At 39.7% G+C, this 14904-nt stretch overlaps 1 protein-coding gene across 1 annotated transcript in view; it reads left to right on the top strand.

The window, feature by feature from the left end:
* Nucleotides 1–14904, top strand: part of GUCY2C (guanylate cyclase 2C) — a 44450-nt gene that overhangs the window by 27497 nt on the left and 2049 nt on the right. Inside the window, exons 17-26 of the mRNA XM_057430475.1 lie at nt 1077–1209; nt 2506–2643; nt 6735–6823; nt 7553–7644; nt 9236–9394; nt 11269–11461; nt 11819–11993; nt 12909–13007; nt 13790–13884; nt 14584–14660. Coding sequence (XP_057286458.1) covers nt 1077–1209; nt 2506–2643; nt 6735–6823; nt 7553–7644; nt 9236–9394; nt 11269–11461; nt 11819–11993; nt 12909–13007; nt 13790–13884; nt 14584–14660 — 1250 coding nt within the window. The remainder of the gene's footprint in view (nt 1–1076; nt 1210–2505; nt 2644–6734; nt 6824–7552; nt 7645–9235; nt 9395–11268; nt 11462–11818; nt 11994–12908; nt 13008–13789; nt 13885–14583; nt 14661–14904) is intronic.

Genomic DNA, 14904 nt, shown 5'->3' with positions numbered 1-14904 from the left:
CTAAAGGAGGAGGACTATAGGAAGAAAAACTACCAGCAGTAGGCTTTAAGTAGGTGTGAACTTAGGTAGTTAAGAAGAGAGAGATGATACAGAATAAATAGTAGCAAGAGGGTGCAAATTAGCATACCTGCTCCCATCAGTTTACACCCACTTGCTAATGTTCCTTTCCTGCTCTGCCTCAGTGCTGGCCCCTTTTCATGTATTGCACAATATTTGAGTGTCTTAGACTAAATGAGATAAATTCAGGGGTGATGAGTGAAAAGGAGCAAACTGCGCACCTTTGTATGCCTGTGTGTTGTGAGTCAAGAGTCTGAATCTCAGGAAATATAGCTGAAAATGCATCGGCCAGTCCTCATGGTGCTCACTTCAGAGTTTAGCTCATGGATGGATGATATATATTGACTAGTATACGGAAAACCATGATCAGTCAGGTCAGAAGATTCTGATTGTGATTGTCTAATCTAATCTTCTGCCTTATACAGCCTTAGTGCATCATCTAACACCGCATTGACCTGTCCCTAGCTCTCTGCTTTGCAGAAGAGGATCTGCTGCAATGTTTCTGAATTAAACCTCTGGTGTATGGTAATCTTCAAAGATAATGCAGACATAAAGTGCAATTCCTTTCACACCTGTGGTTTTCACTGGATGAACATGGAGTTGGAAGCACTTTTCTTTGGTGTGATATTCTAACAAATCTGTACTAAATTTACCAAAAAAGTATTTATTGAAAAACTTCTGTGGGAGGAAATAATTTTTCCTAATTGCTTATTTGTGCTCTAATCTTACCAAAACCCAAGATGCCATGTCAGGCTTTTGTTCATTAAAAGGAAGGATTGTCTTGCATGACATCATCCTTCTAATGATCATCCTCTCATTTTGGAAAGTATCTTAAGTAAAATAATATTTGTTTCCCTCCATGATGGGGAATTGTGATTTATGTGTATCCATTGCCATTGAAGGCCATTTAATTACTTGGACAGATATTACACTAGTACTTCACATTCTTGTTGAGTCTCCTAACAGCTGAGTGTCTCACATGTAGTCTTGCTTTCTTCCTCTTTTATCATCAATCACAGGGGATGTCTTACCTGCACTCGAGCAAAACTGAAGTCCATGGTAGACTCAAATCCACAAACTGTGTAGTAGACAATCGCATGGTAGTGAAGATCACTGATTTTGGCTGTAATTCAATTCTGCCTCCAAGAAAAGGTAATGTGAGAAGGAAAGGAAAGATTAATTTTCAACTTATAGTTTAGAAAACAGAGAATTCACATGTGGCTGAGATACAAGAAACGTTTTCAGCATTCAAGGCCTTCATGCAAACAGCTCTCTTCAGCAGTAATGCTGAACTGATGTGAAAAAAAAAAGAGTTAAGTGCCCCATGGCCTTGTCATTGATCAGATACATGTTACCACAGTGCTCTGTAATTTCATTTAAATATTAACACTCATGACTGATCATCCTTTAAAAAATCTGTAATGATATGCAGTAATAACCTTAATGTTTTTCATTCTTTAGGTTGGAATCTAGCAATATGTGCTTGATCAGACTGGAATAATTTTAACAACTTTTCTTTGCATTTTCTATTCATCTCATATTCGTTGGACATTTCTGTAAAATAGAGCACTCCTTCCTACTCATCTTTTCCTTCTTACTTGATCTTGAGTGAAAAGATGAGCCCATCAGAAATGATGTATTCTCAATCTGTATAGTAGACCTTGGGGTATAATAAGCACAGCATTATGCCACAACTGCTGTATATGACCTGAGAAGAAACTGTGGTTGCAACTAGGTTGAGAGAAATTTTCACATTCAGACATAAACATGCTCAGGAGTAGCAATGAGAACATAAAAAGGAGTAAGAAAAGTGCAGTGAATGTAAGTGCTCTATTCATTCTTTATTTTACAATTTTAATATTTAAATTTATATTTATTACATTGTGAAGTATTTATCGTTTTTCATTGCTTGTAAGCATCCTCAAACTTTTGGGCTACTAGATTTCTTTCCCTGAAAAAGAATTAATGTTTCACAAGAGATCTACAGATTCATCGTGGCTGGGTGTTTCAGGCTGATATCATAACATTGTATTCAGTGTCACTATGTTCAGGTCACTATTACATCACCAGCATGTCGTAACAAATTGTCGTATCATGGCAGCATTCAGGTTTTGAGGTACAGTGGCAGTTGTTGCACTAAAATATTATAATTTCTGTAGCAAGAAAGTGGTTATGAGGAGGAAATATTATGTCAGGCTCAAAAGCACTTGCGAGTTATTTCAACAGGTTTATGTTATCAAGGCCGCTGGGAAATATTATAGTCTTCTCATCTGACATCTTGTAGAACAAACTCTATGCATCTGTACCAGTGGGCTCTAGGATTGACCTGGAAAGACTAAAAGGAAATACCACTGTAGCAAACGGATGCTCTGAGAAGGATCACTCTTTTTCAACTACTTATCTCACTTCCCTCTTTACCTTATCGCCCATTATCATCGGGATCTTCAGACCTGTGGACAGCTCCTGAACATCTCCGTCATGCTGATGTATCTCAGAAGGGTGATGTGTACAGCTATGGGATCATTGCCCAAGAAATTATTCTACGCAGGGAGACCTTCTACACCAGACACTGCCGGGACAACAAAGGTAAATCCACAGATTTCTCCTTCATTGCAGGCTTCTGGGATGATGTAGCTGTAACTGGCCTGTTCCAAATATTTTGTGAAAAGCACTGTCTCTGATAGCTGCTTGGACTGCTGCTTCTTTCACTATGTGGTAATTGAAGAGCTTGCCTGAAGGATCTCACTGTGGGGGCAAGCGTCCTTATTCTTCCTAGAAATCAAGTTTGCATTGAGTTTTCTTGCCCTTTCTCCTCCTTTCTCACCTTGGCTACAGCATTGAAAAAATTAACATTATAGAATGCTGTTCAGGCTTACTCTAACATTTAAAGGCCACAAAGGTTTTTCTGTTATAAACTGTGCACAACATATAATAATTCACTCATATTAGGCATTGTAAATCAGCAATGCCATCACAGAACAGCAAAAAGTCAGCAGCAGGAACAGTTGGCGTTTAAAAACTGGCAATTCAGACTTCCTTCAAAAAATTAACTTCAGTCATTTAACTTCTGTCAGAAAAAGCATCTCCTCCTGTACTGCATCCATTAAACCCCATTTTGTGAATTTTATGACAATGTTTTTGAGTGGTTAATGGCCTAGTCAATCCCAGTTCCCAGAATCCAGAAGTAGGTATACTAGAACTGACATAAAAGCATGTGTGGGTTTGAGATTTTCCTGGTGACAGTTACCAACAACAAGTTTAGACATTGCCTTTACCTCTGAGTCATTCTGATAGATCCGCCTCACATTTGTTAAAACATCTAGAGCAGCAGCTGGACAGCCTAATAGCTCTTTTCCTGAATTATATTTAGGAATAACTTCTGAGGCACATTCATCATCCTGCACTATCACAACTTTGTGTTCATATTTGCAGAAACACAGTATTTCACATCACCAACTCTTTAATAGAAATGTAGACCTAAGAGATATTAGAAATGCCTGTCCCCCTTCAAGCAAACTCTTCAGGACTCCATGCTTAAGATAAAGCAGAGAAAATAAAAGTTTCTATTCCTTTTTCTTGGGAAGAGGTAGGCACAATCCTCATGAATGCAAGGACTTTACAAATATCATAGATGGAGAAAAGAAAGAGCAGTGTTCTTCCTTGCTCATTTTGACTTGCAAAGTCTTCTGATGGCTTGACTTCACGAACAAAGACTTGGGAAGGGCTTTACCCACGCTTTTGCAAGTGTGAGTAAACCCTTCAGGCCTGTGCAGTGGATTTTTTAGGTGAGGCACAGCGTGAACTGGCCCCACCCTTTACACCTGAGGCTTATCTTCCAGGGCCTAGGGAGCTTGGATGGTGACAGCAAAGTCCTCAGATTGTAGGTTTGGTTAGAGTGTCCTTCTCTTAGATGGATGGCCTTACAAGGCTAGACGAGCTCCATCTGCCCGGGTTTGAAGTTAGAGTTGTCCTTCTCCTAGGATGGTTGCCCGAAGGCTAGTGAGCCCATCCTGCCCATGGACACACTTCGTCTGACCCTTCAGTTGAGACCTATCTGGCATGAGAGACCCTACCAGAGGCATATGCCACCACCAGCATAGCTCTCAAACTCACAAGGGCATGCAAGCTTTTTCCCCACAACAAGGGGGTGTCTGTGAAAGAGACTTGCAAAGTAAATTCATGACAAACTACATTCCATATTTGTTGAGCAGTTACAGTTTTCCTGTGTCACGTTAATGGTTATTAAATTAGTCTCAGACACAGTGTTTCTGGGCTCTTCTGAGATGTGGTGGCATCCTCACTGCTCTGTGTTTGACCCTGGCTGTCACAGTCACAATCTGGTTCCTTGTTTAAACTTTGACCTGTTTCCTAACACTGCATTTTGTCATTTTAGAAAGACCATCCCTTTCAAATAGCATTAGGTTAATCCATCCAACTGAAAGAATTTTCAGCACCTCTAGATTCTTTGCTGGAGATGGTCACAGGTTATCAGTATGCTTAGTAAGACAGCAATAAACTTACTGGGCCCAAAGCCTGTTTGGTAAGTTCGGATTCAGTTAAATCTGCTTTGTAAACTTCAGTTGAAATATTAAGTTTTCCATTCAGTGAGGACATTGTTTTATCCTGAAAACTTTTTCCTTAAAAGCATTATATAAGATACATATTGCTGATCCAATAGCTTCTGGTATTATTCTTGATTTTTGATTATGCAATTTAAGTAAATGTGTTCAGCCTAGTTTCACCAGTTCATCAAATTTAATGTAACAGGAAGGAATGAGTGTTATTTTATGTTGCTGAAGTGCCTCCTCATTTAAATGTCTGGATTCATTCATTAACCAAGATAAGACAGCAAGAGGGTGGACCATACTTATCCTAACACCTTTGAATTTTTTTTGTGGAATCATCTAACTTTGGAAGACAGTAGGTCAAACTTGGCATGACTATTAATTTACAAATATCAAGGATAAAAAGAGAGAAAAGAATACCAAATTAGAATCAATAGTAATGGGCAAAGAAATGTTCATGTTGCATATTAGATTAATCTGTTTTTTTAAGTGTCCTGCAGAAACTCTTTCAATGACTAGACTATCAGAACTTAATCTCTGCAGGTTAGAAGACATGAAACTGATATTTCAGGACAACTGATATAGCCAGTCCTCCAGGACTTCTTTGACAACAGCAAGGACTGTGTTCAGATTTTAAAAGAGTTGTTTTAAAAACACTGTACCTAGATTCTGTACACCAACTTAGGAAAATTAAACTCAACATCCAGGTACTCAGCGAGATAATTTTCTCAACCAGCAAATACGTATCCACCAACTTAACATGCAATAATATTGCTATTAATGTGAGAAAAGAAGTCCCACTAACATGATGGGCATACAGAACTGGATTTCTAATGTATAGAAGTAACTAGGTCATAGTCCTCTTCACTGACTTCTCTGCAAGACAGCTGTTAGGCCAACTGGTTGCCCCACTCTTTTGCAGAACCACTTCATTCAGGGCTCAAGACTGAAATCTTGTCACATACCAGTGCTCAATTCGAGCTACCTCCTTGTTCCACTACTTTCTGCCACTGGCTAATTGCAGTGTTGCTAATAGCTGCTGTTACTTCTGCTCTCAGGTGTATGTGCAACATGGAAATTCAGCACATTCCTCTTGCATCCATGAGACTTACAAAGATTGTCTCATCTCAGCCCACAGAAGACTTTTTAGCACTCTCTCCACTCCACAGAATTTGTGAGACTCAAGCCTCATGCTCATTTTCTAGTCTGTAATTTCTCTCACACAAACCTGAAAACTACTGAATCTTTTAAAGTGGTCATGCATATTGGACATGCTTAGGCATCCCTAGCTGTTCTAGACTTGCACATACCATCATGATTACAAACCTTCCTCAAATCATTATATGCTTCCTTCAGTAAAAATGGCTCCCAAATATAATCAGATATTTTTAATAAATGTGTTTCATGCTTGTTCACAGATCTCTTTCAGTTTCTCTTCCCTAGAGGTAAAAAATTGCTTCTCTTTTTTAACTGACTCCCTCTGGAACTGTTGAGGTCTGGAGGAGAAGAACAAAGAGAGAGATTTTTGCTCTAGCTCTCACTGTGCCTAAATCGAGTTGTGCAAATGCAGTCTGCATTCTGACATGTTCAGAATCCAAATAACTTTCATAGAACAGGTTTCATGAATAAAAGTACAAATGAGCTAACAAATGCAATGTTTTTAAACCACATACATTGATAGCCTAGTTTCAAGGAAGCAGAGCATCTGTAGGACGATTTGAACTGCTCTGATGAGAGTTGTATGACTCTGCACTTTTGATCAAGTCACAATGGGCTTTTCACATTGTTTTTTACTTAGCTATACTTCATGCTGAGAGGCACACTAATAATGCCTAATGTTTATTTGGGAAGACGCCATAACCATGTCTACCGTGACCAATAAATACTCATGTACATTCCTATTCATTTTGCTTTCAGGTACCTTCAAGCCAGTCTGATTTGATCTTGTGCCATATATTTAGAAAAGCTCCAGAGTTGAAATTCACATCAAAATGAGGGAACTTTTTAAGGCTTCTATTTATACAGTGACTTGTAACACCATAGGACACTATCCACATGGAATGTCCTTCTTACGTTTTTTGTTTAAAAGTTTTCCTCTTTTTCCTGTGTTAGAGAAACTTTACAGAGTGGAGAGTGGCAAAGGAGTGAAGCCTTTCCGACCAGACCTGTCATTGGAAACAGTGGGAGAAAGACAGATGGAAGTAAGCTAATAATTAACTGGGTGAAGGGCAGAAATCCTGGCCCAGCTAGAGCTCATGATCATGGGATGATGAAAGCTTTGCATATTTTATGCCAAATGCCCTAACCTCATGGGAAAAAATGGTATTCAATAGTTGTTACCAGTGAAATGAAATACAACTCGTGAGAATTATTTCACTGGAAAGAAATGGACGCTTATATGGTGCCACTCTGCTGACCCGTTTTAGATATCTTTAAGACGGGATGAATCACACCTCAAATATACCTCTCTCAACTGATTATATAGCCCCTAAGGCTTCCTGCTTGGGTGAAAATGTTTGTATGGCAGACATCATCATATTCAGCAATGAACCTCATTCTTTTTGGCTGAATCATTTGTTTCAGAAAAATCCTGGACTCACGATATTGGAAATACAATTACCACATCATTTACCTCCATGTCAATAACTGTATCTGGCACTAGCTGCAAGACTGGATCCATTTACTTGCCTTTTATTGATGTACTGCAAATTCAAATTCAAGTTATGATCATGTCACTAGTCACCACAGAGTTAAATTTAAGATGCCTGCAATGAGTGTCCTAACCATTGATTCAAAACAGTTAGTCACACATTTTAATATGTTGCCCGTCAAGAGTAACCAGAAATTCCCTAATGAACTATTGCTGTTTAGCACCATTAACCTTCTATATCCATTACTCAGATGGACTTTCCTTAAATTTTTGTTTGAAGGTGTATACACTAGTGAAGAGCTGCTGGGAAGAAGATCCAGAGAAAAGGCCAGACTTTAAGAAAATTGAGAATACTTTGGCTAAAATATTCAGGTGAGCAGCAGGAGCTCTGTTTCTTAAGATGCTCCAAACTCCTCCTAAGTAAGCTCATGTGATTATGATTCAGTGGAAAAACTGAGTGTCTTCACTTAGATCCTCTTTTATTCCTTGGCATTAAAGTAGGTGAGCACGTGCACATGTATACGTACATGGGTGTACATGAGCATCTATGCATGTATTAACTGAGTGAGGGTAAGACTATCACCATACCTCAAATTGTTACATTGTGAAAGTAGCAAGCTGGATAATTAGAGATTTAAACCATTTAAGTAATTCACCCCCTGTCTCTAGTCAAGAGTTGGATAGTGACTCATGTTTTCTAAGTTTCAGGAAATGAGAGCACATAAATGTTTGGAGGATGATTAGAAAGTTTGAATGAGCTAGGTTGTGCCATACAGGAGCTTGGATGGTCCCAAATTAAGCTGACTAGAAGTGTTGGGTTGTAACTCACCAGAAATATTAATTACAGGGGTTTATTGGTATAAAGCTGTGGCATAGTAAGGGCCATAGCTGGACAAACAATGTGGAGTTATGCAGGCCTTTAACCTGGCCAATGCTGCATTGTTCCTACAGAGTTTGGTCTGAATTGATTATTTTGATGTCCAAACAATGGGCTTTTGATCACTTCTCTGGGGATATTGCTTCCCATTTTTTTAAACTCTCCTCATCAACAAACCACAACAGTACTTGTATCATTTCACATTTTACATGGGCAGAAGGACAACTGTGCTATGCGTAACTGAGTATATCAGTTGAATAATCTTACTGCAGAAGAACAGAAAAACCTCGTTCAGCTCCTAAGCCCCCATCCTACAAAAGCAGAGAGGTTGCCTCTTGCCACATGCAGTGTCTCATTCTCCCCATGGGGGAGTCTAAGATGGTGCATCCCTGACATAAAGATTTGTTTGAAATGAGAGTGGTTTTAAAGTCCAGTTGGGTACAATCTGACCCTAATCTGACTTTTCCAGTGAGCCTGGCCTCATCTACTTTCAGGCTGATCTGGCAAGTGCAGGCTGCCCAGACAAACAGAGGTTATGAGTGACTCATGTTACCATACCTTTGCTTCCAGGAGTTAGTAGGCTGGAGTCTGCAGGATCTTGTGAGTAAACTAGCCCGGGAGCTGCTAATTGTTCCATTGAATTGCTCTGTCTTCCACACAGGCAGCCCAAAATTGTGTTAATGCTTCTGGCTGAAGTCTCCATCTAAATGTTTGACGCAATTTACTACCTACTATCTTTAGCTTCCTCTTAGCATTCAAGTTGACAGTTACTTTTTATAAACGAATGTTCACAAATTACCCAAGGTAACCTGGAGCTGACAATAATAGCAGAGATAGGTGGTTTAAGAGTTCCTTAAGAATTGCTAGCTTCAATTGAGAAACATGAATCACAGACTTTTGATTCATATATATGTATGTCCTCCAAGCAAGAAAAAGATGATGTATTTGAGGCACTGTGCATTCTAACTACATGGAAGTAAAACACTGGAGAAGTTTCCATCGCTCCTTTTTGGCCTCTTTTTTTGCCTCGCTCAACAATGTGCTTCTATCAACCTTTCTTTTTGGCTCTTGTGTGTATCTTCGCAGTAACTACCATGGCCAGACCAATGAAAGCTACATGGATACCCTGATCCGGCGTCTACAGCTGTATTCCCGGAATCTGGAGCACCTGGTGGAGGAAAGGACAGAGCTATATAAAGCAGAGCGAGACAGAGCAGACAGGCTTAACTTCATGTTACTTCCAAGGTAACTGGCCAGGAGGATTTTGACTGTCATTTTTTTTACATATATCACCTGATTCTTGGAGAGTGAGGGTTGGAATTAATATTAATCTTCCATTTCATTCCCCTCTCATCTGATCCTGGTAGGGAGGAAAGAAGAAGCTGTTCTTGAAGTCTCCACAGTATAGTGGAGTTTCATGCCAAGATGGTACTGGGACCCATTACCTTCCCCAATCTCTCTTCATGCACAGGATCTCCCTTTCCAGTACAAACCTCTTTTCCACTGCCTTTCTGGGAACACAGAGCTCTGCTCTGCTCCAGAAGAACAGAGTGTAGTAGGAGTGTAGAAGGAGTGTCTGCAGTTGGAGAGCAGAAGTGCAGTCCAGTTTCAGTCTGGGGTTTAGTAATGCAGCAGAAGGGCTGAGGTGGGCTGGGTCATTCTGGGCCATACAGGGCTAGATGGATGCTTCAGAGTATGATAGGACAAGTATTATTGACACAATAGTGAAACTATCCTGGTATGTCATTACTATATTTGAGGGTATTTAAGTAGTCAGGGTATTGATTTTATGACTAATCTTTTTTTAAAAAAGTGGCTGTTCAATCCAGTTTTGGTGAAAATGGTGTGGCTGTGTAGACTATGTAATAAGAAATTTATGTTTCCTTCTACTCTTTTTATTTCCACCACTCTATTGTCTTATTGTAGATGGAACACAGTGTTGTGCAACACCTATAATTTTCTGGGACTCCTGCTATTATTCTCTTTCAATATGTCCACTAGGAACAGGTATTTTCCTGGATTTAGAAATGGAAGAAAATGAAGGTCCCTCTGAATAGATATTGACTGTCATGGAACTGAGTTTTTGTTCCATAAAATTATTATGGTATCTCATTTGAAATCAAGATGAGGTGATGTAATTATTCGGATGAAATTACTTCTCTACTGGAAAAACAGACAAATATGTCTGTTCTTACTTATTGTGTGGGTAGAATGTAGATCTACATGTCAGAATTTTCAGAATTTCAGTTTTAAATTTGACTCAATATTGCTGTTCCTGACCTTACACAAGAAGCTCAGTTAACTGTGTCTCAGTTTCCTCATGGCTATTAATACACTTGAATTCTGTAAGGCTGTAGCACATTAATTAACATTTTAAGTGCTTTGAGGTCCCTGGCTGAAAGATTATGGGCATCTTAAACATACTTACAGTGGCAGTTTTCAGCAAACTGATGTTTCCTACTATCCTGGGTTCAGCAGTAGCAGTCATGTTTCTCCTCCTTGGTAGCTGGTGCAGTGCAGTGTTTTGACTTTCGGCTCGGGAACAGAGCTGATAGAGATGTTTTGGTTTGGCCAAGGACTTTGTGAGCCTCATGCTCTGCCAGGGAGGAGGGGAAGCCAGGAGGAAGCAGAGACAGGACACCTGACCCAAACTGACCAAAGAGGTATTCCATACCACAGCACGTCATGCCCAGGATGTAACTGGGAGTTAGCCGGAAGGGCTGGGAGACTGCAGGGTTGGAGGAGGTATCGGTCGGAGCTTGGTCGGGCTTGGGGGGCGAGTTATCGGTCAGCTGGTGCTGAGGTGTTGTATTCTCTTCCCTTGTTATTTCCTTTGTCATTATTATTATTGGTGGTAGCAGTAGTGATTTGTGTTATACCTTAGTTACTAAACTGTTCTTATCTCAACCCGTGGGAGTTGCATTCTTTTGATTCTCCTCTCCGTCCCTCCGGGAGCAGGGGGAGGGCAAGAAAGGGGGGGAAGTGAGCAAACGAGTTACCTGACTGGGTTTAAACCACGACACCTACATAGAAAGCAATTATCTGGTTGGGTTGCATGAAAAAATATCTTTAATATTAAACACTACTCATCTGTCTTCCTGCCTTCTCTGTTTACACAGGCCAGTAGTAAAGTCTTTGAAGGAAACTGGTCTGGTAGAACCAGAGCTATTTGAAGAAGTCACTATCTACTTCAGTGACATTGTTGGCTTCACCACACTCTGCAAATACAGCACCCCTATGGAGGTGGTAGATATGCTGAATGATATCTATAAGAACTTTGACCACATTCTTGACCATCATGATGTTTACAAGGTGATTAGCTCTGCACTTTTGCTCACTTAACAATCAGAGGATGCACAAATCAAATTGCATGATGTGGTGGACTTGGGAATCTCCCTTCTAAGCAAAGACGAAAGAAGCAATGTGCCTACTTATACTGAATTTTCTATACTAAGTGGTAATAGATTCACTAACTGGAATGCTGGGTACAGTTATAAACACTTACATACCAAGGAGGTTTCAGCTACTTTAAATTAATCAATCAATCTTGCTGTCCAGGGAAGAAATGTTTAATCATGAACAAGAAGATCTGATACAACCTTTCTGCTTTTAACTAAATATGTAATTTGCCATATCTGCAGGTAATGAGCTCTAATTTTGTTACCACAGGTGGAGACCATTGGTGATGCTTACATGGTGGTGAGTGGTTTACCTAACAGGAATGGCAACCGGCATGCAGTAGACATCTCCATGATGGCTCTGGACATCCTCAGCTTCATGGGATCTTTTGAACTGAGGCATCTGCCAGGTCTGCCTGTTTGGATTCGAATTGGAATTCACTCTGGTACGCAATAGTGCTAGATCAACAATGACAATGTTGTTGCCTTGGTTTACATCATACACAATTGCTTTCCTCATGAAGTGTCAGGTTGAAAACAATGTACCCGCAGGAAAAGCAACAGAAGTAAATAAGCCATTGATTTGCCCCCCTGTAGTAAAATAGCCCATATCCATTCATTCATAGCTTAGTCAGTAGCTAGGAAGAGCAACTACCATTGTTCCTTGTATGATTAAGCCAGTTGTATCAAATAAGCCTTCACAGATCACTCCTCCCTGACCAAAGTGGGGAACAGTCATGGCCAGCTATGCATGTCTAGCCAAAAAATGCAAGCCTGTATTTTACACTTTTGGGAGCAAAAATTCTGTCAAGCCTACATGGGAATTAATGTTTTAATTTATCCCTATAAATACTTTTCATCAAAGGGGAACTGCAGATAGCTCAACAATCCGAAGTACTTTGGGAAATTTTCTTTTTATTTCCACTTGTTTCAACAACCACCTGAACACCAACTGCCAGGGGAGGAATGTATTACTGAAAATTACTGAGGCACTGGGAAACAGCTTGAGGCATCACTATGGACCTCTCCATAATGAAGTTTATTCTTTTTTTCTCTTGCTTCAAAAACTGACAGCTAGTAACTGTGCTTTTTTTCTGCACTGAAATTGTGTTTAAATACAATTAACACTGTGCACCTGTGTACTTTTTATGCTTTTGTTGGATTATGTAAGACTAACAGAGCTGGTCTAGCTTTGGAGTAAAAGGGGAGACCACTAGACTCTTCAGAAAGTGAGGTACAGAGTATTGCTGTTGGTGAGGAATGCAGAGCTCCAGCAGGCACCGCACTGCTCTGCAACAGTGAGACACCTTCCAAACGATCTCTTGATCTACCTTTTAGCATTCTCTGCATCCCATTTCTAGGTCCATGTGCAGCTGGTGTGGTTGGAATAAAAATGCCTCGTTACTGTTTGTTTGGAGATACGGTGAACACAGCTTCGCGGATGGAATCCACGGGTTTGCGTAAGTATTTCATTTTAGCTGTCAGTGTAACAGGACCAAAGGCTGTTGGTTAGTCTGTGACTGAACTGTCTGCTTTCAGCTGAAAACAATTTATTATCAGCTTGCAGAAGTTTTAAAGATGAAGAAGCTCTATTTGTTTTGATTATTAATTATTTCACTGTCTGAAGTGACAGCGGACACTTCACTAAGCAATGAAGAAATTGTTCCTTGGTCATGCTTCAGTACTGGTGATGGGAAGTACATAGGCCGAATCACTGTGTGAGTTCTCCCAGAAAACATGATACTCATGTGTCTGGAATTCAGTTTTACTCTATGAAGTGTAGATTTTTAGTTTGACTGGAATTGTGTTACAACTTTGCTGTGTAAATATGAAAACTATATTTTAAATTGAAGCAATTATGTCTTCACCATTAAGGAACTGTGCCAAGAGTCAGTTTGTCTTTCTTCGACCGAGTGTCTTCACACAACTATCTTTATTTAGGTAATTCCCAATAACTCTGTTCCCTTTTGGCATCTAAATACCACAGATACATTGGTCACCTGTATTTCAGAACAATAGCTGTACCAGCAATTCCTCCCTAAATACAGTGCTATATAGTGAAGTCAGATTTTTTGTACAGCAATGTAACTGATTCTCATTTAATTTGACTCTCAGAATTTATGTTGATAATAGTTGAAGGAGTTTCTGCTATAGCACCAGTTATATACTTACACCCTATATACTTAATATGATTAGGTGGAATGTTTCCAGGTTGAGCTTTCATTGTCTCTTTAATTTTTAGCTTTAAGGATTCATGTAAGTGGTTCCACTATTAACATCCTGAAAAGAACAGACTGCCCATTCCAGTATGAAGTGAGAGGAGAAACGTACTTGAAGGTAATCTTTACCACATCTAGTGTGAGGTGTCCCTGCTCATGGCAGGGGGGTGGAACTAGATGATCTTAGGGTCCTTTCCAACCCAAACTATTCTATGATTCTATGTAAATGCATGAACACTGAGAAAAAGGGTAGCATAAAAGCATCACATAGCTGAGACTACCCTGCAGCTTCATTAACAGCTGGGGAACAAGGTTGGGGGGATGGGGAACATCAACTGGCATCACAGTCTCTAGTGGTTGAAGACACTTCTATAAAGACAATGAAGGCAATGAAGAACTCCCTAAGTCATAAATTAAAGCAACATAAGGATGTGGAGAAGAAATGAAACATATTATGTGTAACAGAAAACTGTAGAGTGAATTAATCTGATGGAAGGGAAGCTAAATCTATTGCTAATTTCCTCATGCTCTGATAGCTGACTGTCTATATAACAATCTATTTATTTCAGTCTGCTACACTTGGCAGATTCTGTACTTGGGAACTGGTGGCAGGCAGCACAGCTCACCTCTGTGCAGCTGCATCTCCCCCATTATTCTTCTTCTCACATCTGATTTTTATTCCTTTGCTGTAAGCATCAGTTACTGAAAACAAGCAAAGGCAAACACATCAATATGCAATACAGTATTAAGTGAATTAACAATGGGAAATTGTATTCTAATCCTGAAATGGTGCTTTCTCTTTGTTATACATTTTTAGGGCAGAGGAACAGAGATTACCTACTGGTTGACAGGTTCTGAGGACAAGAAATACAATCTCCCAACACCTCCTTCTGTGTAAGATGGTCTTTATATGTGAAAAGGGAAGAGAAATTCCCAGTTTTTGCACTTTAGCCTTCACTGTTCCTCCCTGGCATTTCTTGTTTTTTTTCATGTCACTCAACTTGCTTTCAACAGTTAGAGGCTTAACAGTGTATGTGCATATAAACATGCAAACATTCTTGACGTGGGACTTTGTGTGTACTGAAGGTTGGAACTAGATGATCTTAAGGTCCTTTCCAACCCTAAGTATTCTATGATT

This window comes from Pezoporus wallicus, unplaced genomic scaffold (genome assembly GCF_028554395.1).
Source record: "Pezoporus wallicus isolate ANWC-B61680 ecotype Strahan unplaced genomic scaffold, APGP_CSIRO_Pwel_v1 scaffold_3294, whole genome shotgun sequence".
Taxonomy (NCBI): domain Eukaryota; kingdom Metazoa; phylum Chordata; class Aves; order Psittaciformes; family Psittacidae; genus Pezoporus; species Pezoporus wallicus.
This window is presented reverse-complemented; position numbering and strand designations above follow the sequence as displayed.